This window comes from Archocentrus centrarchus, chromosome 22, assembly GCF_007364275.1.
Source record: "Archocentrus centrarchus isolate MPI-CPG fArcCen1 chromosome 22, fArcCen1, whole genome shotgun sequence".
Taxonomy (NCBI): domain Eukaryota; kingdom Metazoa; phylum Chordata; class Actinopteri; order Cichliformes; family Cichlidae; genus Archocentrus; species Archocentrus centrarchus.
Genome location: NC_044367.1, coordinates 9520122 through 9546176, shown reverse-complemented (window position 1 = coordinate 9546176; position 26055 = coordinate 9520122). Strand labels below are relative to the sequence as shown.

Sequence of the window (26055 nt, the reverse complement as noted above, 5' to 3'; positions counted from 1 at the left end):
CTGGAAAGATCCACCGTTCTGTGTGTTAGTGCTTTAATGAGAATGTTGGCCATTGACTGGACAGGTATAAGATGTTGTATATTTCACATTTATTGTTAAAGATTCAGCACACACAAGGAGATATTTTAAGTTATTTATCTTTTAGACAGTTAAGCAACATGTCTTGCCCTTATCACCAACGTACTTCCACTGGATCCTCTGTGCTTCCTCCCCTGCAGCTTCTATCATTCTTATCTGCCATGTTTTGTGCAGAAGACTCCTGAGGGTCTTTCTGAGAGGCATCTGATTTATAGGCGCAAGACACACTGGCAGCTGCTGAGCTCACCGTCCGAGAGAAATCATATCTGGAACGTTTCATATTGGAAAAAGATGGTGGAGCAGACAAACAAAGCAAATAGATTATTTTTACCGTGTTTGGATAGAGAGCAGAGTTGTTTGCTTTATAGCTAACTCTCCCGCTTCCAAAATAATTCATGAAAGCACATAAAGGAGAAAGCGAAAGACTCCGGACACAAGAAAATGTAAACTATAAACAATTAGAAAGTCGATTGCTTTGGACAACACTATAACTCAGCAAATGGCCCCGAGCTGTTCTGTTTCAAGTTGCTGTTTTGAGCCAAGATAATCACTGAGAGATGGTTGCACCTCTCCTCCTCCTCCCTAGTCCCACCCTCATATAGTGACATTTCTCTGCGCTGAACCAGACTGAAATGTGCGCGCGCCTGTGTCTGCACCCCCCTTGTGAATGAGTGACACCACTGTAATGAAGGTGTTGAACTTGGAGGGGAATATTGATCAAAAGGGCCCCGCAGCTGACAGCACCTTTTGCCTTTAATGAAGTTTTCCTTTAATTTCATCTAAAGAGGGGGCTGGCTGACTGGTGCTAGGTAGAGTGAGAGGGAGGCAGGGGTCTTTCTCAGGTTCCCACAGAGCCACCTCGTAAAAGTGACACGCTGTTGATGAATATGGGCGTCAGCGGGCTCTCTGGGCCCTGGGTGGGCTCTCACATCTGTGCTGGATGAGGGATCCTCACACAAACGAATAACAGCAGCAGTGGCAAGATTATGGCTTGTGTTAATAAAAGAAATAGACAACACATCCTTAGTGCTACCTAATACCTCAGTCTAGACCGTGTGAGGAGTCAAAGAGTTTAAACACCACTGAGTTAAAGTCAGCCAGCTGGGCTGGGAGTGTGAATCAGGGTTTTTGACAAGAATTGGGACTAGACGTAAAACCTGAATATGATTTCTCACCAGCTGGCATGCAGTTAACAATCATCGGGCCTCCATGTCAGCCTTGTATGTTTCCGGGTTGTCCTTTCCCCTCTCCCGTCCTCAAGAATGCAGTTTCTCAGGAGCGTCATGAGTTTAAGTACATTTCTTCAAATTTGGCACACGGATCCACTCAGACTCAAAGATGAGCCGAGTACATTTTGTGAATCAAAATCACTGTGACCTCAAACACATTTTTGGCTGTAATACAAGAACTCATGCGCCAATTATGAAACAATTTCAGGCAAATGTCCAGCTGGATGAAACAATGGAGTCCTGACATTTTATATCCAAAAGGTCAAGGGTCAACTGGCCATTACTGACCGCTATAACTAAGCAGCAGAAGAGTGGATTGGGACTATATTTCATATTTGGCCTGATACCTAATAGTTGGCAGGTGACTGAGAGATCTTCTGTTTCTGGGTCTGAAGATGTGTGGAAGCATCCTTGTTTTAGAATTTTTGCTTAAACATCTTTTTGTCATGGCTGCAACTTCGTGTTCTGTCAGCATCAGTTTTATTAATCAAGTGAACACATACAAGGAATTTGACTCTGCTTTTTGTTTCTCTCAGTGACCTAATGTACTGATACAGTAGACATACAGCAGAACAAGGGCAAATAACCCTCAACAAAGACACGTCAGATCAATTTATCTGTGCGTTTTGTTAGATCACATATCACAGTCTGTACAGCCAGTGATGTCCTCTCTCCTTAGACCCTCTGCTCACATGAGTTACAGCTTGTACTGATTGGTGATGATGGTTCATTTATTATTTGGAATTTATTGTTTCTTGTCACTTTTTGTTAAAGGAAAAAAGGAAAGATGATGAAAATCTTTAAATATTTGTCAACATAATATAGCCAGGGCTTTAGGCAGGTAATCTATGCCGTCATATACGGTACATACGTTTTAATAACAGTGATGCAGCTGCACAACAGCTGTCATCAGTTTTTAAGGTTTTGGTTTAGTTTTTTTATGTAACCTTTATTTAAACAAGATTTTGTTTTGTTTTTATTAAAATCTCTTTTTCAAGGGAGATCTGCCAAAGAGCGCACACGTACAGTACTGTGCACAAAAATCTTGAGCCACCCCTCATTTTTGTATATTTTACAGCCAGACATTCTTGCAGTTTTTTTAAGATATTTTTTTTGGACTTTATTAGTGAACAGTGAAGAGAGACAGGAAAGTGGGGAGAGAGTTACATGGGAAGACGTGCAGAAAAGGGCCACAGATCAGACGCAAACCTGAGCCGCCCGAAGAATCAGTTTTAAGTAGTATCTTTTGGGACTTATTTTTACAACAGGCTGCTAGTAACAAACACATCATTTGTTCCCATTTCTTTAGAGACTATGAAAAATGTTTGACAATTTTTGCACCAACAAGGTGATTACCAGAGAGCTATTAACTGAAAACGTTATAGTGTGCAGTGTAAGAAGAAGAAATTTGAGGAAACTGGACACATGGAGAACGAAAGTAGAAATGGCAGGCCTAAAAAACTATCTACAGAAGATGAACAGCATCTGAAAGTCATGTCCTTAAGAAACTGGAAAAACTCCAGCAAAGTCCTGACATCAGAAATGGTCTCAGTGGAAGGTTGGCTGTCAAGAAGCCATTCTTAAGGAATGGAAATAGGAAGAAAAGGCTGAGGTATTCCGAATTACACAAGAGCTGGGCTAAAATTGATTGGCAACAGGTCTTATGGAGTGATGAATCCAAATTGGAAATTGTCAACAGTTTGTACTGAGGAGTTCAGGAGAGGGGTCCAACAGGGAATGCCTACAGCCACCTGTAAAACATGATGGAGGCTCTGTCATAGTTTTGGGGCTGCATTTTATTCAGTCTTGTTGGGAATCCTGCTGAAATTTATGGAATTATGAATGCAGAAAAATACCATCAGATTTTGATCCACCATGCAGCACCATCTGGAACGCATCTGATTGGCAACTGCTTCATTTTTCAGCATGACAATGATCCCAAACACACTGCCAATGCAGTAAAAGCATACCTGGGTAGAAAAACACACAGTGGAACACCATCAGTCATGGATTGGCCTCCCAAGGTTTATTCCATGACCAAGGTGCAAATTAAGAGAACACTGCGCTACCAAGTTCAGAATAAAAAAATCCTGGGTACCCTAAAGAGGAGTCATCATAGCAGCTGTTTGTGTTAGTGTTACAACTGAACTGTGATTGCAGCACAGAAATAAGTTGCAGACATTTGAGTCAGCAGTAAAAAAAAAAAAAATAGAAAAATATTTTGTGAGTTTTTATGAAGTAACCTAAAGCTAAATGAGGGGGTGTAATCTGTCCATGGTGAACACTGAGGCCTTTTCCTCAACATGCACTCCTAATTTGTCTGCTTCGTGTTTGTGCTTCATTGAGGTTTTCTGGTTCTGTCCTCAGTTCCGTCTCATTAAGCTTCCTTCTTCCCCATCATGCTCAATTTCATTTGGCCCAAGTGCAACTCTATAGTCATTGTGCAGTTATGGTTTTGCTGGTGCTAGTTGTATATTACTCTACTCAGTCATTACATGTGAAAATGGCCTCTGTTCTGTGCCTCTTGCTGAATCAGCCAACAACACGGAGTTTATGTCTCTAATCTTTTTACTGGCAAAACAAAAGAATGCGGAGTTGCCTGTCCAAATACTTTGCTGATTCTCACGTCTGTTCATGGTTTTGTAATGGGTCTTTTTTTTTTTTTTTGTAGCTGTCAGTGAAGAATGCCGAGCTGTGGGTGCTGCAGTAAACCCTCTCACGGCAATGGCATCATAGCATGGATTACTGACGTGTCGTCATGTGCCCCTTGTGTGCATGTGTATACAAGTGAAATTAGTCTGTGCTCGCAAATGAACAAAGGTCCGCTTGATTTTGTTTATGTTTTGTAGGTATGTGCGAGTGTGTTTGCATCTGTTTTGAGTGAAGCTTTGTGTATCTGCTCGTTTCTGCTTGCTCATGAGGCCAAAAGGAAAAGCTTGTTGCCTGATTAAGTGCACGCTTTGACGTGATGACCCAGGGTCAAGAGAAGAGCTGGTGAAGAAGAGACCCTGTTCATCATGCCAGACCAGGCAACAAAGTCACCTGTGGCAGCATGTCTGTTGGGTCAATCTAAACATCTCGGAGCCTCTCTCCTGACGACTTCTGTAGCTTACAGGGTGATCTACAGCGCTCTCCTGGTTTGTGCATCCCAGCAAAATGACGCATCACTTGGAAATGGGAAGCAGGCTCATGCAACTCCCCCCCAAAACTTCTAGCTGGCCGTCTGGTCACCATATTGTACCATTTGACTCCGCGTGAACTTGTCTTAGATTAGCGTCGCAAAAAAGCCACCTAGCATCTGGAGGTCGGAGCATATCTGGGTGTCAGTGGGACAGAGAGCATCCCTTGAATCATGGCCCCCTTTTATCAACCCCTTTGACAGGCACAGCCAGAAAATGTCTTTCATGTTTGTGTTAGGGAAGGGAATCTGAAGCAGCAGGCTGCTTTTCATGCCTTGTGTGCTGCTGAGAGCCTTGTGAAGAGTTCAGGTTTGGTTACAATGGAATTAAGCTGAGGAGCTGGCCTAAAACAGTGTTGCAGAGCAGCTCAGTGAGCAGAAAACCAAAAATCCCGAATATATTTATTCTTCTGATTTATCTTTGTGTTTTTTATATGTGCATTCACGTCTTTGATTGTCTGCCAGTGAACATGTTTTTGTGGTTGTGAGTTCCCTAGGTGTGTGTGTGTGTGTGTGTGTGTGTGTGTGTGTGTGTGTGTGTGTGTGTGTGTGTGTGTGTGTGTGTGTGTGTGTGTGGAGGAATAGGAGTCTGCTCTTGGCTGTCTTCATCTCTTCTGGCAGTCTTCCTATGCAGGCTGTGGAGGTCAATGTGATAATGGAGCCGCCGCTACTGGCTCTCCCCTGCGGCCCAGCAGGGCGGACACTCTCCTTCCAGCTCTGTTTCTCACCTCTCCTTCTGGCTCTAAATCCATCATTTTCTGTCTGCATTTTACTGTTTGAATCTCTTTCTCTGTGGTTTCTTGAGTATGCATACCTTAACTGCCTTGTACTTCATAATGTTGTTTAAAATCCTGAGTAGTTCACAGAAACATACTTTAAGCCACGCTTGAGATTATTTATAGGTGTTTATGTGTGACAAGACAATGCTGCTTGAGCCTTTTCTGTGTTCCCCCTGCAGTTTCCAGGACATGGTGAACTACTTTGGTATTAAGCCAAAGTCCGGGGAGAAAGAAGTGACTCCGAGTTACGTCTTTATGCTCTGGTATGAATTCTGCAATGATTTCAAGAACACTTGGATACGGCAAAGCAAGAACATCTCCAAGGAAAGGTGAGCTGGTACCATTCCTCAAGTTAAATGTCAGATTAATTAGTTTAGTTTAGATTAGTAATGATCTTTAAAAAAAAAAAAAAAAACGTGACTGATTTCCCCTGTAAAGGCTAATGATTTTTTTGTGACTATGTTAGAAAAAATCATTCTGTAAAAAAGACGTTTAAAAAAAAAAAAAATAGAAAACCGACTCAGGCGGGAAAGAAAAAATGTGACGACTCCAAAATTGAATCTTAATCATTTCAGACTAGACTTCTTGTTTCTCTCGCTTTTGGATTGGTGCTTAACACCTCTGGACATCATGTCAAATTAGCGCTAATTGTACAAGGGTGATGTGCAGATGCTGGGTTGTAATTAAAGCAAAGAGGGAGGCCATCAAAGAGGAGGTGAATGGGAGTTGCTGAGGCCTTGGTCCTGCAACTGGGGCCTGAATTTATGATGTTTCCTCTGACCTGAGGCATAATTGGGGCGGGGGTGGGTGCCCCACCAAGGGACTGGTAAGTGGACAGTGGTCTGTAGTGGTTAAAAGGCTGTGGGTTATTAAAGAACTGATAAACACTGCAGCGATGCTGGACGTGAAGGAAGCGGTGAGCTTTTGCTGTCCAGAGGGACTGTGTGGTCATTTTTGTGCCGCGTTAAGTGTCACATGGTTTCCCCGCACACAAAACGTGGTTACAAGTGGATTTCTTCATCGTACCTGAGCTGTTTCTTTCCCTGTGCTGTGGAGGTGTTAAGAATTTCACTGCCCTGACTTGGATCCAAGTGCTCTCTCTTTAATTGTTTACTAGGTAATTGTGTCTCACATTACTCACAGCTGATTGTGCTTATGTACAATTACCTTTATTTTAAATACTGTTTGTGAACTCATAAAAGCCAAGTGTTTTGGGGGTTTTTTTTGTTTTTTTTTTAAGGCTGCCTCATTATCTCATCAAACCGCTGTCATTCTCTACTGTTTCCCACGTAAAGGGCTTTCACTGACCACAAACTCCAGAGAGGATCAGAGTGTGTGTGTGTGTGTGTGTGTGTGTGTGTGTGTGTGTGTGTGTGTGTGTGTGTGTGTGTGTGTGTGTGGGGCACTGCATGGCTCTATGACACAGGGTGTCCCAGGAAGATACTTAAATCTCTTGCTCTTGCAAACAACGTCACAAGAGTATAAGGATGAGCAGCTTTGTACTTTATCTGGGTTACTCGTGTTACTATTGTCATGATTGAGTTTGCAGAATTTTCAGTGTGTACTGCTTCCTTTAGAGCGTCTGCTGATATTAAGCTTTTGTGGGTGTTTTTTTTTTTTTTTCCCCTCCCATAGGTTGAAGGAAGCTCAAGAAAACATCAAGAAGATCACAGCAGAGAAGAGAGTCGAGACCAAGAAGATCAACGCCAACAGTCTGGTGAGAACTGATCTATATTCAGCAGCAAAATGGAATTTCTCCAAAAGCCGCTCTTTCTTGCGTGAGCGCTGAAATCAGTACACTGAATCTTTTTGGGCTTCTTGTCAACAGAAAGAGAAGCTGCGGCAGAAGGAAGCCAGCGTGTCCTCCAGCTGAGCGAAATGGGTCACAGAAGAAGAAGAAATGAGGAACGGTGGTGGTGGTGCTCAGAAAGCTAGCTGATGAGAGAGAGTGCAGCTTCCTTCCATCCTGCAGTTACCACCTGCCTCAGTAGCACTGGACCTACCCTCTGTGCCCCGTATGGACTCACAATAAAACACGGTCAGACTTTTACTACTCCCACTGCCGTATCATACCCCGCTAACAGCACTGGACACCCCCTCCCTTCCCCTGTTCTCTACCACCTTTGTGTCGAAGCTTTTTGGCACAACCCCAGTAGTGAGGATGATTGGCTGACACAGCCGCAGCGAGGCGAGTCATAAAGGCCAAAGGTTGACCTCATTCATCCAGCATGGCGTGACCTCTGAGTGCCCAGCTTGTGAAAGGTCTCCAGGGTTCAGTGGGATGCACAGCAAAGCCAGCTGACACATCCACAAGCTTCCTCCTGGACCTTCAGAAGCACGAGAATAGTTTCTTTTCCAAACTGTAGCAGGTAGCATTTATATTAAACTATCCTCCAACACAGTCTGTGTTTTTCAGGCATTGTTGTCCATCTACAAACAGATTTGGCTTCCTGGAAGTGTCTGCTGGGCAGAAAAATCACTGTAGAGAAAACAGATCTCTCACCCAGCCCATTCCCTGTGTGTTTTGCTGTAGCGAGTAGCTTTTCATTCACCACGGCTCAGTAAAAGTCTTGTAAATATGTCATGTTGGCAGGGACTGTACAGCTTTGAGAAATATGATAAGTTATCTACGCTGGGCTTTAAGCGCGGATGAAGACGTGTAGAAATTGTCTATAAGTTGGGTGAGTGTTTAAAAGAAAAAAAAAAAAAGAATTTGGAGGTTTTGCTGTATTGTGTGTTGCACTGCACCAGACTGACCTCTCCTGGGTGACGGCCAGAGGACAGCAGAAGCTGGCAACAAGTCAGTCTCGGCTCACAGAACATCGTACTTCAGAAAACATCAGAACGACACAACAGGTTCTGGCACTCGCTGACAGTTTTAAAGAGAAGTTATTAATCCTCCATTGAGTGCTGTACATCATGTTGCGTCCATCTCAGTTTTAAGCTGCTTGCTTTAGCTGTATGTTGTCGCACGCTGGTTTACACACGCGCGCGCGAGCACAGCATTGCTAACCGTGTGTCTTTATTTCAGCTGTCTCGCACTTTTTTTGCACCTCTTTTCCTATGCAAGAGTAGAGTTTGCTGTTAGAAAATGTATAAATTCTATTTCTTCATGACAAAATCCTATTTTATTTTTGAAAAAAGTGTAATAAGATCATGCTTTATTTTCACAGAGATGTAAGATGTAGCTATGCTCCTGTGTCATTCAAGAAAATTCTATTTATGTAAGAAAATAATTCTTTTATGCCCAAGAAAAAGGCTTTGCCCCCCTTTATTCTATATTTTTGAGTGGTAACTGGATTGACTAAGAAGTCGTTTGACGGGTCAGTCAATTAATGGATATATTTTATGTATTCTGTAAGGTATTTTTTTGAGTGAGTTTATGGAAGTCGACTGTTGTGCACGGAATAAAGATAAAGTTTAATTGTTTACATTTGGAGTAACGATGAGTGCATTTTGAGTACTGAGAACATTTAAGATTATCACCTCAAGCCATGTGAGTTGTTATACCTCAGATTTTCATTGTTACCCTATCCATAAACTGCCCCATCAATTGCTTGTTTTTACTCTCCAAAGTCTTTCACCTGTGCCATTTCTTTTGTATAAAAATATGTATAAGTCAAAACTTTAAATTGCTCTATTTTACTCCCAGAGGGTCGGAAAAACAAAACAAAAAGCAAATACTGACCAAGGAATTGTTGTAGCCTCTACTGTATGTATGTCGGTTCATGTAACCTTCAGTAGCTCTCATGTAAATGCTTTGTAAGTTTATGGAATTGTTTTAAATTTCAAGAATAAACTATTGGATGCCGAATAAGTCGACGATGACGTGGACTCTGAAAGAGATGTTAATGCGGATTCTTCTGGTTTCCTGCTGTCAACACCTCGATTTAGCCCTGCGCTGTGAAAATGTGATATTTATGTAAGGAACCTGAGTCATTTGATGATGCATAATTCAGCTAAGACTGTTCAATAAACTGAGTCAGAATTGCGTCGTGCCTTTTTGTGGGAAATTAAATATTGTTCCTGGAAATCTCCCTGAAATAAAATAAATGGGAGGAATTTCTCACAGCATTGGTTTAACATTGAATGGCAGATGCATATTAAAATTCAGAAGTGGTGTTACATATTTACAAAAAAATGCATTAAACAAGAATCAGAACATTTCCAAGAGTTTTTTTTTTTTTTTTTTTAATAAAATGCTGGGGCCCTCCTCAGGTCTGACTGACATTTACACCGAGGGCACATAAACGCCAAAAATAATCATGCAAACTGTGACTAGAAATATATCAGTGGTATTTAGTATAGACAATTCTATTTCTAAAATCTTTCCCCGATTAATCACTTGTTTATCAAATTTTGAATTAGTAAAAGGTTTTTTAATTTTCCCCAAGAACGCGACAGATTTTTGGGAGTAACCATTTAAGCTGCTGGCTCTGCGCAGGAGGGGAGCGGGAACGGGAAATGATGAATTGATAACTGAGGATTTTGTTAACACAGCAACTAATTTGCACGATATTCCAGCATCCATTTATTTCGTTTTGGTGGATAATTTAATCAAAGGAATAAACAAATGGGTTACATTAAAGGTGGTTTTACAGTTTACAAATATTTCACCTTGTTAATGTAGAAACCGCCACTGTACATTTCCATTTAAACTAACTTATAAGCCATATTTTTTTATATTTAAGTAGCTTCACAACTTAAAAGAAAGAAAACTTTAACTAGTGGACTTCGAAATTCACAGAAATCAATTAGGTTAACCTTGAACGATTCTTGAAATATCGAAATAAAATCACTTTTTTTTTTTTTCTTTTTAAAGTCCTACATCAAATTCCACACAGTGGAAAGATCCAGTTCAGCAAACATATACGTAAAATACAGGATGGACAGAGATGTTCAACAGTCACAATGACTGTTTGGAGCAGTTAAATAAGACCGGTGTTACGCAGTCCCGTGAGATGAGGAAGCCGTGCGTAAAGCGTGCCCATTCCGAGTCAGATTTCCGTGCAGTGATGCTTGTTTTCAGTCTGGTGAGGTGTAACAAGTTACTTTTGACATCTTTATTTATTTGTTTGTTTTTTAAGTTGCAATTCCATATTTGTTCAAGTGCTGTACATGAGAAACTTAAGTATCAGCGTGTTCGGTGCTTATCTCCAAGTGGAGACGAGCACAACTTCTTGGCTGTGAGACAGCTATCAAGTCCACTAAGACGAAAACATGAAACACACATCATCACTGTGTTTAGTCCAGGTCTATAGATATGCAGCGACACTGTTTGACGCGCTGGATGCGTTTCTTCTTGGTGGGTGGCTGCTGGTCTGGACAGTTCAATGTAAAAGTCATGGTGGTAAAACGCTTCGGTTTACAAAACGAACAGGACTGGAAGGCTCCCTCCTCCCTCCGGATGTGCCGGGGGATGTAGAAGGAGTTGCACTGTCCGTAACAGAAGCGGTTGATGATGGTGCGGCTGACGCAGCCCTCCTCGTGGATTGTCTGTTTGAGAGGCTGCGTTTTGCACCAGTCCCGTTTCAAATACTGGCGCTCCGTCACATGCAAAGCTTCCTGGCTGGACTCCAGCACTTCGTCAGCCGGTGAGGATGAGCCCGTCCTCTGGCGGGAGCCGGACCCCCCCTGCGGAGGTTGTGGTTGCTGCTCCGATTCGTTTGGGTTGTTTTTGTCAGGATGAGGAATGGCGCCTTGTGAACCTCTGTTTCTTTTTGAATCCACCGGAGAGGATAGCAGTCCAATGATGAAAACCATACTGTAGAAGATACGCGTGGAGTTGGCCATCCTTAGAGGGGAAAAAAATAAAATAATTAATCACCCACACCGTTTCAACTGTGGACAGGTTGGCACAGCTGTCAAAGCTTTTACGCTGCGTAAAAACGCACAGACGGAACTTTTTTTCTCTGTTGAAACAACATGAAAAGGAGGCTGGAGTTGGAAAGCAATCTTTCATTTGAATGACCTCAGTCCAAATAAACGACAGATGAATATAATTATGTTCTCATAATTATCCATTATCCACAATAATGCTACCATAGACAACCATAAAATATGTCACATGTCCTGTAAACCATTAGTGCGCCCAAACGCGCGCGGCAATAGATAACAAGCATGCAATTTTGCTGTTTCTAAGAGCTAAAAAAAAAAAAAATGTCGTACCTGCTGTGTGAGACTCTACTGCTACAACTGCGATGATCTGATCCTGTAGCTTCTCTACGGCACCTTCCGAGGTGATAGGTACCTACTGCTGTCGACTGTACACTGGTGGTGGGACTGTGGATGGGTGGGAGACTACGCGCTCCATAGACAGGGGCCAGGGGGTTTAATACAAATTGCTACAGCGCCGGGCTGTCTCCCTTTTAAATGTCTGCCAGCTGAGATGTGCACAGCAGTTATTGGCTAAGCACGACGTAGAGAAAATCAAGACTATCCGCCCCCTCAACACTTCCCTTAGCCCACTTCAAGAAAACAGACAGCCGAGGAACAGCGAAGGCAGACAGGGAGGGGGTGCTGAGTGCATACAGGCAAAAGTTGATGCGCATGAAAAGAAAAAAAAAGGAAAACTAAGATTTTTGTTTGTTTGTTTTAATCTTTTAAGGAGGCGTGGCGACAATAGGGTGCAAAATATCTAAATGTGCTGTTATAACTGAGACGAGGAGTTCAGGCTTCTACAGCAAACAAACCCAATTACAAACTGACTCGAAATACAGCACCTGTGAATCAAGACACTCTATAGACGTCACTGATTAACCGGTTAGTTAAAGGTGGATGCAAATCTGTGAATTCGCAAAGACCCCCTACTCTGGAGCCCTTCGTTTCCATTCAACGGGGGTGATAAGACGTCCAGTCTGAAATAAAGGTAGGCCGTGATGTACTACACACGGACAAACCTGAGAGAAAAAAATCACCTGTTTTTTTTTTTAACACTGCAGTGGTATATACAGTGAGTATACGGTTATTTCGCTGTGTGTTCATTTATCATCCAAACCAGTTATGTGATCCCAGTTTGTTCCATATTTTATTAATGCCCCTGTAAACTCATTGGGTTAATGGTTTCAACATTTCAATATTCATTCCAACGTTATGATGGCTAACTTTTAGGAAGATGACACTTTGCTGCACCCTCTTCTCCCAGCATAAACTCATCTACTTATGACACTGCCCCATCTGCAGTATTTATGGATCATCACAACGCCTTAAAGAGTTGAACCAGCCCCCAAAAGGTAATGCGCGCTCGTCAGTGCAACATCAGATTAAAGCATGGCGTTCTCCCTCAAGTCCAGTTATACCTCACATACTTGAAAGCACGCAAGCTTCCCAGTGGACTGTGGGTAATAAATCTCGAGGAACGATTTTGACCTTCACCCCATCGGGAAACGCTTCCGACTCTCTACAAGGGGGAAAAAAATGGCAATTTGCCTTCTTCGTGAGGGTTTAGTCATCCACATGTTACATTTTTAATAGCAGCTGAGGCTGCTGCAGAAAAGACTTGTTTTGTTAAATATTCTGAAGACCCAACTATGTAAACAACGCCATGCATTTTTCAGGTAATATACATTCATATCTGGATACAGCTGTAAGTTAGTGTAAACAGTTGTCTAAGCTTCCAGTTAACAAATGAGACCTGCATGAATTTCCCAGTCCAGGAATATCGCAGCCTGCAGCTGTCTGGAGTAGCTGTAGGACCCCCCCTTGTGGCTGCACCAAATCCCCACATTTTCAAAAATAAATAAATAAATTATTCAACTACAAAAATTCATGTTTGACTTTATTAGTCTGATGCAGTTGGCAAAAAAAAAAAAAAAGCGAAAAAAAAATTTGGCTTAAGACTTGAAAAGTAACGGCACGTGATTTGATCAATACTGTCTGCACCCCCCCCCCCCCCCCCCCCCCCCCCAAAAAAAAAAAAAATCCAACAAAGGTGCGTGTTTTCTTCCCTGTTATAGACATGAGTCAGAAAATAATCTGTAATCACAAAAAGAAGGAACAGCTTTCAGGTCAAGTTTTTTTTTTTTTAAACATCTACCTAACAATAAAAGGCATAAATAAAAGCGCTCAAAACATCTCCAGTCATACCAATCACATTATACACAATTTGGCCTGCACACTAAACACCAACATGTAATCTTATAGGCTGATATGTGTCAACATTTTAATGTCTAATTTTGTTTTACTGAAGTAAAACAGATATAAGGCATACAAACATCTCCCAATAAGGCCTTAAAAAAAAAAAAAAACACACAAAAACAGCACCTGGACAACTGACAATAATTTAAGACCCTGAAAATATGAATACGTTAGAATGTTTAACGTCACTCTTAGCAGAAACCTGCATAGTAAAAAGAAAGAAAAGGCAAAAAGAATAGTCACTATAAATCAACAGGTTTAGTAGCAGACAGCAGCCTTCCTTGGTTGAGAGGGTTTCTGGGTGAACCTCTGTAATAGTTCATGTCCTTCTCTGCTACCTGCTGCAGTGGCTTCTGAGCTCCTGATGGATCAGGGGCCAAACAGTCCACTTGGATCTTTGGTTGGACCTTGTTGGTCACGTCACCCAGAGCAGAGGACCTGGTGCTTGGCTTTCTGGGAGGGACTGGAGGGGGTTTCTTTACAGGACACATGCGGTTGAATGGCTCCCCGTGTTCTCTGTGGTGTGGTTTAAGTTTTGGCTGAGGGGAGAGGCCACTCTCTAGACTCACAGCCTTTGCCATTTGCCCACGCTGGCTGGTGGCGAGACCTACATTTCTCACAGGCTTCCTGCTCTCTCTCAAGAGAGAGTCGATCCTGCAAACAGTCTGACGCACAGGGGTGCGGTGGAATTTGAGTGGTGACTTGGTGAGTTTTTTGCTCTTAGAGCCTGAGGGAGAACAGAGGGTGAGCTTGTTGAAGTGCTGAATGTGGTCTGCCACACGACGCCTTTCAGCCTCCTGGCTGTGTGGTGAAAAGGTCGGCTGTTTCTGGACTTTGGTATCAGTCTCTGGAGAAAACTCTTTCTCCTCATGTACCGCACTGACTATAGCATTCATTTTAGGCGGTGTCACAAACTCATTTCTGAGTTGAAGACCTCTGTTATATGGAGTTGACTGCAGTCCAGAGGAGACACCGAGTCTGAAGTGAGCAGGACTTTGAATATCCAGAGCATCAATCAACTTGCTGCAGTTCATCTGCTCTACCTCCCTTTCTCCTTCTCCCACCATGAAGCTGTTATGGCCACCGGTAGGAGAAGCACAGCAAGAACCTCTTTCATCCTTCATTACTGGACTACAGCACTCACCAGCCTCAAAAACTACACTATCAACATGCAAAGGAGACAAAGCAGCAATTTCAATCTGGCCAAAAGTAATGTTCTGTTCATTAACCAGAAGGCTCTGCTGCATAGAGAAGCTGGGGGCTTCAATTTGCACAGACAGAGGTTTGACTGTCACAGTCTCTGGTGGAGGGACCAGGATGCTATTGGATGGTTTTGTCATATCTGCTCCTGAGGCCTTGCAGGAGTCCTGTATGACAGCCTGGAGATTACTTCCAGACTCTGAGAAGGCCTTCTTGATTCTCAGCAGGGTGGGACCTGTTTGTCCCTCGGCTTCAGGGACGGAGGTCTCGTTCTCAAGGCTCTCTGCACTGGAAGCACAGCACAGCTTCATGGGGAGGCTGCTTACTGGGGGCTTGGATACAATGATGGCAGGTTCGGACACGTAGTTGCTTTTTAGGCACAGGTTCATAGGAGTATCTGTGAAAGACCCACTGCTGAAGGCCTGGGCTCCTACGGGGGTCTCTGCACACCATGAGGTCCGGTGGGCACTTGAGTCACATCTGGGTGTCAGCAAGTTATCTTCAGACTTACTAATGAACCTGGAGCCTGGAAAAAGCAAGTTATTGATATGCATTACAATTTAAAACATTACAGAATAATATTTTCATGGGCAGAGATCAAGTGTAAAGGTCAGTTATTTGGTACTTACTCTTGCACTCAGTTTTTCCAGGCTGAGCCGATGGAATAAACTCCATCTCTTTGGTGAAGCGGAAACTGGTGGCACTCTCCTGTGTGGCAAGTCGCAAGCCAATGGACTCTGATGCCTTCATCAGCAGCATGAAATGAGAAATGAAAGATGAAAGAAGAGGCATGAAGTTTCAGAGTAGTATTTTGTTAAAAAAGGACCCCACAGAAAATACCCCAAAAGGAACATTAAAATGTTAATTCAATGACTTTTGTGGTTAGTTCTTCAGAGGATGATAAAAATCACTCAGAAGAAACAATCTATTTGATTTAAGTTTTTTATTAACTCCAGAATATACAAATTACTATAGAGCATTAGGAAATAAAGCCCATGCAATGTATTAAAACTGGTTACAATATATTTTATGTATCTCCTCAACTGTATGTTAACATTTTTTCACCTGACTTAGTATGGTGAAATCACTGAAATCCAAGCACAGCAAAATTTATTCTGTTTGGTCCATGCATATATAAACATTTTATTCAATAATTCTAAAAAACAAAAAAACAAAACCCTAAACAATCGAGGTTAACTTTAAAATCCTGCATGCATTACTTGTTTTAGAGTTAATAAAAACAACAAAAAAAGTGCTACTGTGCACTAATTTACGCCAACATTACTGCTCATGTGCAAATGTATCAACTGCAGATTATCCATGAATGCGCTCGATTAATCTTTCAGTGTTCACTGGAAATCCAGAGAAGTGGTTGATTTCCATCAGGCCACCACACTTACAGCGTCTTTGCTGCTCTTCCCCCCGAGGCTAAAACGCAAACGCAGAGACTTGTGCGGAGCTTCTTTTTTGGCTACTTTAGGAGAAAAGCAGCCAGCCCGTCCAGACTCCACTCTGAGAACGACAACAAATAAAATTATGTGAGAAAAAGTGAGAAATTTATCACTATGACATTTCATGGCATCACTTTTTTTAAATTCACTGAATTATAGGTGTCAGTTCCCTACTCTTTAGAGTGTAATTTCTGCACAGCAGCGTTTCTATGATACTATACTTTTCTTTATTTTCTGTTTACATATATTGCAAAAATAACAGATTCTCTTATTAAACACAAGGTCAGAGTATGTGCATGTAATCCCTAACAGGCAAAAGATCAGGCTACAGACTGTTAAAAAGTCGGGCTAGTCTTCTGTCCGCGCTCCTTTGCTTTAACAGGCAAAAACCAAAAGTGTGAATTCTGAATGATCACCGGAAAACCAAAGAATGTTTGTACCTGCTGACAAGGTGTCTGCCGCTGAATCTTCGGCTCTTCTTCCTTGCAGAAGTGGCTGATTGCCTTCTAGACCTCCCTGCTGATGGCATGGTATGTTGGGAAGAATCCAACACCCCCGAAGTACTGCAAGCTACAATATTTGAAGAGGAAAATTAAGCTTGAATTAAGCCACAAGTTTGAGAGATGGCACAGCAGCTCATGCCCATCAATTAAACATTCATTAATACCTGATCCAGGTGTAGAGGGCCCGGTGAATAAAATATTAGGAAGCAATTCTATCCCAAGGTTCTTTTTGACTGATCTACGTTTCTTGTTTGAAAACCCAAAAGAGCTGCCAGACTCCAGAGGAAGTTTTCGCTTGGAGGCTGGTGTTGAAATCACAGGAGTTGCAGAGGTAAAGACTGGCAGAAAATCACAAAATAATTAATGTCTTCACACATGCAGGATTTATTCTTTTCCATTTGAAAACATGCCAAAGAGTATTTTGAACAAAGCACTCAAAAATATTAGGAGACATTGGCAGAAGCTTGTGAAAGATCATTGATGCAAATGACAGGCAGAAGAGTAAAAAGCCAATAAAGCAAGCCTTTGCGTTGCTACACATTATTCATTCATTATCAAGGCAGATGCAAAGTGCTTTAATCCAAGTGCAAAAGAAAACTTAAACATGAAAGGAAACATTTTCTGTTTCAATAAAGTTTTTAAGGAAAATTTAGCTTGTTGTTTGTTTTGTATAGCAGATGGATTACTGCAGTTTCATCATGCTACATGACAGGCAACATTATCTCATCTGATCACGGTACATACCAAGACTGTCTGTCTGGGAGGCATTTGTGGGTGTTCTACTAGTTTTTATCTTATTCAGTGCACCATTGACCACATCTGAAATACAGGCCAAATAAACATATACTGACTACAGCGGTTTAAAAATAACATTACTAAGTAATGGTCACTGCAATACAATGTTTAATTTCACTGGCATGTCATTTGTCTTATGTTACTTGATCTTTGTTGTTATGCCAGCTGAACTGAAATTTAAAATGTGGTTCAAATATTTATGTATTGTACCTATAAGCAAAGAATTACTGGAAATCTGATGTCGCCTTACCGCCCAAGCTGCGCCTGCTTTTCCTCTTCATTCCTGAGTTTACGTCCGGCTCTTCTAGTTCATCATGAACAGGAGACAGAGGCCCTGCCTCACAGCCCATCATGCTAGGAACTTTCTCTTGTAGAAACCTTGGCAACACACCTTTAAAGACACATTCAAACCTTTAGTGCTACAACACAAGAGCGTAGCCTGACACAGAGAAGTAATTAACTTAAGCTCAATGCCTCAAGTCATACCAAAGCTTTGCGCATTTTCTATGAAGCACTGGACTACGGCGGCCTGCAGTTTAAGGCGTTTCTCAGTGTTGGCGTTTATCTTCTCTGTACCATCTCCAAAGTGAAGGAGGTTGGGGGCCAAGATTACAGACAAGTTACTGCTATCCATCTTATTCTCTGCACTCCTGTGATGAAGTGGTAAGAGTAAAATAGCATGTAAATATTGAAGTATTATGTGATAAATAGCATAAAGATAATAAAATACAATATATAGTGGTAATCAAAGTACAGGTGATCAAACTACCTTTTAGACACATTGTAAAGAAAGTCCAAAAAATGGCGCAGCACACTTAAGTTTCTGTCCGGCAAAACACAAGACAGCAGTATGGTGGCAGAGGTCCTCTCATCCTCATTTGGGAGCTGCTGGGCCTTGAGGAAGGCTTCCTGCAGCTCTACGGGTAGCACAGGCTCCGGTAGCTCCCGGAAGAACTGCTTCACCAGACCCGCCACATCACAGGCAAGAGCAGAGGATAGGCACTCCTCACCCGCATCCAATTTTGCCTGGACAGACAAAACACAGCTCTGTTAGACCGTTCCCAGTGTCAAGATCCCTTAATGAAAGCAAGGTCAGCTTCAGCCATCACTCACCCTGAGTGCTTTCAGTCGAACAACAGAGCCTGATTTTCGGAACAGGCCCTCTGTGTCAACATGTGCTAGCAGACTCATGCATGCGTCAACCAGAAACCTAAAAGGGCAGTGAAAAATCATTAGTATAAAACATACAAACAACTTGCCAACTGGGAGTTGAAGTAAAATAAAATATGCATGGCTACCTACCTTGGCACACTCCCACATTCCATATTGTAACATGGCAAATTCTCCAGGGGCACACCAAAAACCTTTGTCTGGGGAAATAATAAAAATTAAAACATTAAATCTGTTCAGTGTTAGCCTTTTAACAACAAGGACTGACAACATGGGGAGAAACAAACACCTACACTGCTGTAATAACACTAACTATAAGCTTCACCAAGCCACTCGTGCATTTATCCATGGCAACATTGTGGTTTTACAATTTTTGTGTTTTCACATGTCACAAGTTCTCTTTAAGAAGATCCGATCCACTGCCAAAATTGCTATTTTGTTTGACCAGGTGACTTGCTGGATGCCAAGCATTCCTAAGCTTAAGAGGTAAATGAGAAAAGCCACAAGAGCCACTTTGTTGGTTTAAAACTGACCAGCATTTTTCAGTGGAGCAGCCTTCTGAGTTAAAGGTTGGGCTGTTAAATTCTCTACACACAAGAGGGATTATTCTGGCAAATGCAGAAGTTCAACCTTCATTTGAAAAGTCAGAGTCTGTTGCAACAAATCTTGTGACTCCTGTAACCCATTTATGCATAAAGATCAGACGCAAAAACAGGACCTTTGGTATTCATTTCCACATCAACTGCCACTGATTTTAGCGTCTCACATGAAATCATTTGTGCCGTCACAGCGTCAAAGTTTCTATTGCAAAAATATATTTTTTTTAAAAACCCACAAACAATACGCTATAAATATCTACGAGAAAACACTGGATTTTGGGTCTTGTGCATTTTGCTTTATGTTGCTTGTAATGAAATCTATGGTTTGCACACTCAGGACAACACCCAAACAAAGCATCCTCAGTGACTGACATGGGTAACAACAGTCGGCGAACAAATGGATCTCGTCAGCTTTCAGTAGTATGCTAATCTGATTCAAGTCTAACCACTACAATCCAAGTGAACTTATTGATTTGTGGTCTAACGATAGATTATTTAGTCCTATGTTTCAGAATCACTGCAAATGAAATACAAATAAGAGGTGTTAATGATTATGGTTTTCTTCAATCTTACCGTGTTGTGGGCTGTTGACTTGCAGCTGGCCGCTTTGTTTTTGTTCCAGTTCTTTGTCTTTATCCCGTACGCTGAGCGGAGGTGCTGCACGGCCACTAAACGCATCACATTTTTCTCCATGACTCTCATTTTTGCAAACGTACCTCGAATTTTTTGTTCTTTAATTACAATAATCAATAAATTGCTCACTCTCTTCTGTCGGGACTGCAGTAACTAACAGTTCAGCCCTGACCACAGCCTCTTTGACTTAAATCATATTCCCCAGACTTCTGCATACTAAATCGTCCTCAGTGTGAATATTAAGTGCCCATAAGAGTCTGTAGCGACACACCCGTTTACCAGCTGTATGAAGAACAATCGTACGCAGTTCCAACGAAAATACGACTAGACTAAAGTTACATTATGGAGCAATTATCTAATGGCTAGCTTCGTGCATCCGTTGCAATGCAGTTAGCCAGCTAAAATTAGCCAGCTAGGTTAGCACATTAACTTAGTCCTACTCGAAAAACGCGAAGCAGCATCTCGGTGCTACGCAGTCTAAACCGGTCTAACTCGCGTAAACCAGAAAAACTCTATGAATTACACTAATTTAACTCGTTAGCTGGCTAACTGCATTGTGATAAGGTTCGCTCCTCACTTTGGTTGCCAAACTGTTTCCGCAATACATTCAAACAGCAACGCTCCCTGCTCTCTGCGCTGTGATTGGCTGGAATCCTTTCGAATAACGTTCTTGCTTGTGTTTGTTCTAACATCCAGCGCAGCCGTACTGGGCGGTGCAGTTTCTGCCTCAGCAGAAGAACACCAAAGCAGACGCTTTGTATCAACCGGTAGACTGTGCTATTTAAATTTGTCACACATTTGAAAAGGAAAATTCTGTGTCTATGATGTATAGTATGTAAGAAATTTCAAATAAACAGCATGTTTAATGAGACCACCAAAAAAAAAACTGTAAGATATTTTTTTAACCAATATTTTATTCCACAAAAATGACTTCCGTTTGGAGCAGGCCCTGTTAATTTTCCCAGCTACTTCTTAAATGGTCCATATTTGTTTTCTGTCAGTCACACAACAATAGTAGAGGAAATTCTCTCACAAAGGCTTGTCTTTATTACAATAGAACATACACTCATATATACAGGAGACAGCAGTGTACAAATGCATGGATGAAACGAGGCGGGTTTAGAAGCATTTCCTGTGGACAATGGAAGGGCCAGCCTCATCGTACTCCTGCTTGCTGATCCACATCTGCTGGAAGGTGGAGAGGGAGGCCAGGATGGAGCCACCGATCCAGACGGAGTACTTCCTCTCAGGTGGAGCAATGATCTAGGGAAGTGTCAAACACCATTTAGGTTTTTTTATGTGTTAATTTACTTCCTCCATGAATGTGATTACTTAAAACCTTTGCAGTTCTTTCACCTTGATCTTCATGGTGCTTGGGGCCAGGGCTGTGATTTCCTTCTGCATACGGTCAGCGATACCAGGGTACATGGTGGTACCACCAGAAAGCACATTATTGGCATACAGGTCCTTACGAATGTCAATGTCACATTTCATAATGCTGTTGTAGGCAGTCTCGTGGATACCAGCAGACTCCATACCTGGTAGAAAACAAGCAAAAACAAATATTAGTTTTGTAACACAGAAAGAAACACAATGACTGAAGCATACGTGCTGAACTCACCAATGAAAGAAGGCTGGAAGAGGGTCTCTGGGCAACGGAAACGCTCATTACCAATAGTGATGACCTGACCATCGGGAAGCTCATAGCTTTTTTCCAGGGAGGAAGAGGAGGCAGCAGTTGCCATCTCATTTTCAAAGTCAAGCGCCACGTAGCAAAGCTTCTCCTTGATGTCACGCACAATCTCACGCTCAGCTAGGGAAGAGAAAGTCCAGCCATTTAGGAAAAACACATACCCATTTGTGATACACAAATTAATTAATCAAGATGGCATAGTCCTACCAGTTGTGACAAAGGAGTAGCCACGCTCTGTCAGGATCTTCATCAGGTAGTCAGTTAGGTCCCGACCGGCCAAATCCAGACGCATGATAGCATGTGGGAGAGCATAACCCTCATAGATGGGGACATTGTGGGTTACACCATCGCCAGAGTCAAGCACAATACCTTTAACAAGCAAATAAGAGCGACAGTTAGACGAGCGTGCACGCTTGTGAAGGTGAAGCAGTTAAATATCAGCTTAGCTATGTCACACATCACTAAAAATGTTCACATGCCTCAGAGCACACGCTGCTCAATACCTCCACTTGAAGAGACAGACAGCAGAAACAATAGGAGTCTAAATGATGCAAATATTCTCCCTTGCATAAGTACTGGATCTGTATTTTACATTATTGCATAACTGATCACAAACATGAAAAAAATTATTCAAGTTTACTGACCAGTGGTACGGCCAGAGGCATACAGAGACAGCACAGCCTGGATGGCCACATACATGGCAGGAACGTTGAAGGTCTCAAACATAATCTGCACAAAAAGCAAGCAGAATGAGAAAAAAAAAAAACAACTCGAGTATAAACAGGATTTACTTGATTAATGGCTGTAAATACCTGCGTCATCTTCTCCCTGTTGGCTTTAGGGTTCAGGGGTGCCTCAGTGAGCAGGGTGGGGTGTTCCTCAGGAGCCACACGCAGCTCATTGTAAAAGGTGTGGTGCCAGATCTGACAAAGGAAATTTAAAAAAAAGGAATTCTGAAACAACTGAATAAGCAGCAACCAGGTCTTCTGAATGAAGCACCAAATGTAAGGTTGAGCAAGCTTTTCCAGTGGTGGGAAGCCAGGCTATAAATTCTCAAAGATAAGAAGGGTTCTGTGCCACGAAAGTTGCAAATGAGTCTTTCTGTCTTCACAAACCTTCTCCATATCATCCCAGTTGGTGATGATGCCATGCTCAATGGGGTACTTCAGGGTCAGGATACCCCTCTTGCTTTGGGCCTCATCGCCTACATAGCTGTCCTTCTGCCCCATACCCACCATCACACCCTGAAGAAAGCGGCAAGAGAGGGAGCATAGGACGCACGAAAATACTGCTACTTTTTCATAGGTAGCCGCAATAATATTTTTAAGATTGCACTAAGAGAAATTTTCCTTTGCGCATACCTGGTGGCGGGGCCTTCCAACTATGGAAGGGAAGACAGCACGAGGAGCGTCATCTCCAGCAAATCCAGCCTTGACCAAGCCAGAGCCATTGTCGCACACAAGGGCGGTAGTCTCATCGTCGTCACACATGATGAGGCTTTACTGGGGTGATCTAAAATTTGTTAAGAAGGTTTAGGCTGGGTGTTAGGAGCAGCTGCCTAAATTATCCATCACATAATGTATAAAGTGAAGGCTTGTTATTGTTGAACAATGACCAACTTTATCACTGGAGCCGCTGATGAAATGAGAGACATTTAGAGATAGAGTCAGTCGCTCATATGATTATTATTATATATGTATAAGCCGTGGTTTAACAGTGCTTTGAAGAGCAGCCAACACTATCTGAGGATTGTTCTTATGGTATTATCACTTGCAAATACTAACACAACCCAATTCAGTGGGTGCTATAGAGCTAATTAGATGAGGATGGATGCTATTTTTGTCCTAGCCTTGTCATAAACTCCTGATACCATATCACCACAGCCACGATTATTCCTAAGAGTTGCTGAAGTACCACCAAAAAGGGCCACAGCAGGGAGACCCGTGCTCTATTTTAAGCTCAGCACCCCCACTGTAGTTAACAGGGCGAAACAAGTGACACATTGATCTCCTGCTATTTCAGGTCAGAGAGAAGTGTCAGGCCAGCACCCATCTGTCCCTGCACAGTGACACTTTGGTTTTACTGCTTGCCTCTGTGTCCCAGCTGCCTCTAAACCTAATCCATTGAGTCAATTTTAAATTTAAACAACATCTTCTCAGAGTCTGTGCACTTTCCGAGTAATACTCCAGCAGGGCTTGTTTGAGTTTTATCTCTTTCCCAAAAAACTTTCCACACTACAAAGTATATTGATCACAGGAAACCATATCATCCCATTTGTAGCATTACATGAAATTCAACAGGAACAAATAACTCCAGCTTTCACTGTCAGTAATCCAGTCAGTAATTACAACTTCTGAAAAAGTAACAATCTATTCATATAAATCTAGTCATATGAAAATCATTCATTGACAACAACAAGTAGTAACTTTCCTGAAGGTAAACAGAAGGTAATCGCACAAACAGTTATCGCTTCAGTGATTCAAAAAGACACGCTTTTGAAATATACTCACCAAAGTGCACTGGAGCACTGATGCTTCCACTGGGATGAAGGGTCACAGTGAGAAGATCTCCTTAAATAAGACCCATGCTGGGTCAAAGGACCAGGGGCGGGGCTGAGGGTTTCCACAAGTCCAAATAAGAGCTGCCAGCAAAAATCCTCATGCCCCTGGAAAAGTGTGCTTTACATACATGGAAGAGACTTCTCTACAGCCATATCTCACTGACTCATGGTTTAAATTTTAGTTGAGTTAGTCTTGCTTTCAGATTGTGTGGGTTGTCTCCACTGTGCGGGTCATTGCCCTAAAATATTGAGCACCTAGAGATGACTGTTGTGAACAACTGAAAAAAGTTTAGAAGTGAGTTGTTGTTTGTAGGTCTTTGAAAAAAAAAAAATTAAAAGGGAATCCCAGGGGCTTTTTACAAAATTTAGCATTTTCTACATTATTACTAAAATTATTTTCTGATGTCATTAAACAATACAAACATTAATACCATTTATGAAAGGAAAATGGTATTATGTCACATCCTTTATGGTTTTTGCTGATCTTGTAACCGTCTAGAGGTCATCCAATCAAGACAGCATGACTGGTGTCTTACAAAAGAGATGAAAACATTGTACAAGTCTGTGAACCACTCTGCTGGTATGTGCCCTGAGCCCATGTGTGGAACAGCTGATGGTATTGCCAGCGGGGCTCTATCTGATCTTGGTGTCTGAGTGGCTCATTTGTGTCAGCGCTCCATCACGATTGGCTCAGCTGTCTCCTTATAGGGTCATGGTGAGTAACAGAGTCATTAATGAGCTGCCACTGAGGTTTCTGCAATGAGGAATTCCATATTTGTGCCACTTACAGCTTACAGTACATTTTTATTTATGTATACCCAACCTTATGATGTAATGCTCTCATCTTTGCATGAATGATCCAAAAATTTGGCATAATGCTTCCTATGGTATAATCCTAAATCACATATCTCAGGAAATAGCATTCATTTATTTGTAATGATAAAAAAAAAAAAAAAAAAATCAGTAAATGTAAAGAAGAATAAAAAGAGAAATATGTGTGGTATATTATAGCTAAAGGAATGTGAGAGCATTCCTCTGCTCCACCAGACACAAGCGCCTCCTATTTATAGCTGTATGTCCACAGATAGGAGCTGGATGCAGATAAAGCATCTCATAGTTATCTCCATGACAAAGAGGACTTTTAATAGAAGACTGGATTTATATTGTTTAGATACATGAAAATAAGAGGTGTGGTTTATGGTCAGTCTATTCTACCAAGCAAATATGGCAAGCAGCATACAAACTGTGAGGCTTTGCAGATTATAAAAAAGGAAATAAAGAATACCTCAGAAATATTTTTGGGAGGAGAGGGGAAATTTTGGTAGAATTGGTACTCCATCTGTTCACCGCACCCACACCCAGTTTAGGATCAGCAATTAACCTAATGTGCGTGTCTTTGTGATGTGGGGAGAAGCCAGGGTACCTGGAGAGAACCCACGGAGAACACGCATCCTCCACAAATAACTACAACTTCTTTTTCAGAGAAATTAGAGCAGTGTGTAAAATGTAAAGAAAAACTGAGTGAGGCACACATTAAGTAAATCCTTAATTAATTTCAAGTAGCACCAGGGCAATATATAATGTGCTGAACCTGAGATTTTTAACATTTATTTACAACCCCAAAATCCCCAAAAGTTGGGAAACTTGTAAATAATTGTAAATAAAAAACAAAAACAGAATGCAATGATTTGCAAATTCACAGGTCAGTAACATGACTGGGTGTAAAAAGAGCATGTTAGAGGCAGAGTTTCTCAGCAGTAAAGATGGGCAGAGGTTCAACATGACACAATGTAACATAGCTGTTGTTCATTTGAGGCTGCATTCGCCTCATTTTAAGACCTACTGAGGACCAGATCATTTTTATTATGTCCTTATAAAACCTTAGAATTGAACGATAGTGTACTCTTTTAACCTATGACTGCAGCTTAAACTGATAAGTCGTACAACAAACTACATATATATAAAAATAATAATAATTTGATATCAAGCAACCCTACTGTGGCAGAAATAATAAATGGTGATTACTGCCCCCTAGAGGGCTTGTTCGAGAA

The 26055-nt window shown here is 41.8% G+C and overlaps 4 protein-coding genes across 6 annotated transcripts in view; 1 reads left to right on the top strand and 3 right to left on the bottom strand.

Moving 5' to 3' along the window:
- Positions 1-9397, top strand: part of LOC115772243 (formin) — a 48768-nt gene extending 39371 nt beyond the window's left edge. For both annotated transcript variants that reach the window (XM_030718320.1, XM_030718319.1), the window contains 3 exons: positions 5444-5593; positions 6900-6981; positions 7093-9397. In XM_030718320.1, the coding sequence (XP_030574180.1) occupies positions 5444-5593; positions 6900-6981; positions 7093-7137 (277 nt within the window). In that variant the 3' untranslated portion in view covers positions 7138-9397. The remainder of the gene's footprint in view (positions 1-5443; positions 5594-6899; positions 6982-7092) is intronic.
- Positions 9398-9790: 393 nt separating this feature from the next.
- On the bottom strand, positions 9791-11597 carry grem1b (gremlin 1b). The gene is made up of 2 exons (XM_030719311.1): positions 11433-11597; positions 9791-11058 (listed from the first exon to the last, which is right to left on the bottom strand). Exon 2 carries the CDS (start codon positions 11055-11057, stop codon positions 10509-10511), a length of 549 nt encoding a protein of 182 aa, XP_030575171.1. The 5' UTR covers position 11058; positions 11433-11597; the 3' UTR covers positions 9791-10508.
- A 1691-nt stretch (positions 11598-13288) lies between these two features.
- On the bottom strand, positions 13289-20352 carry arhgap11a (Rho GTPase activating protein 11A). Of its 2 annotated transcripts, XM_030718843.1 has the most exons (12): positions 19692-20352; positions 18652-18719; positions 18463-18559; positions 18119-18375; positions 17836-17999; positions 17600-17740; positions 17299-17373; positions 16719-16892; positions 16492-16621; positions 16001-16112; positions 15230-15344; positions 13289-15126 (listed from the first exon to the last, which is right to left on the bottom strand). In XM_030718843.1, exons 1-12 carry the CDS (start codon positions 19818-19820, stop codon positions 13643-13645), a joined length of 2946 nt encoding a protein of 981 aa, XP_030574703.1. In that variant the 5' UTR covers positions 19821-20352; the 3' UTR covers positions 13289-13642. The 2 variants fall into 2 exon arrangements, with proteins under 2 accessions (XP_030574703.1, XP_030574704.1); XM_030718844.1 differs by lacking the exon at positions 17299-17373.
- Positions 20353-20775: 423 nt separating this feature from the next.
- actc1b (actin alpha cardiac muscle 1b) lies at positions 20776-24107 on the bottom strand. Its single transcript, XM_030718434.1, has 9 exons — positions 23955-24107; positions 22806-22956; positions 22560-22688; positions 22257-22367; positions 22089-22173; positions 21652-21813; positions 21373-21564; positions 21108-21289; positions 20776-21014 (listed from the first exon to the last, which is right to left on the bottom strand). The coding sequence occupies exons 2-9, from the start codon at positions 22932-22934 to the stop codon at positions 20871-20873; spliced, it is 1134 nt and encodes a 377-aa protein (XP_030574294.1). The 5' UTR covers positions 22935-22956; positions 23955-24107; the 3' UTR covers positions 20776-20870.
- Between the last annotated feature and the right edge of the window lie 1948 nt (positions 24108-26055).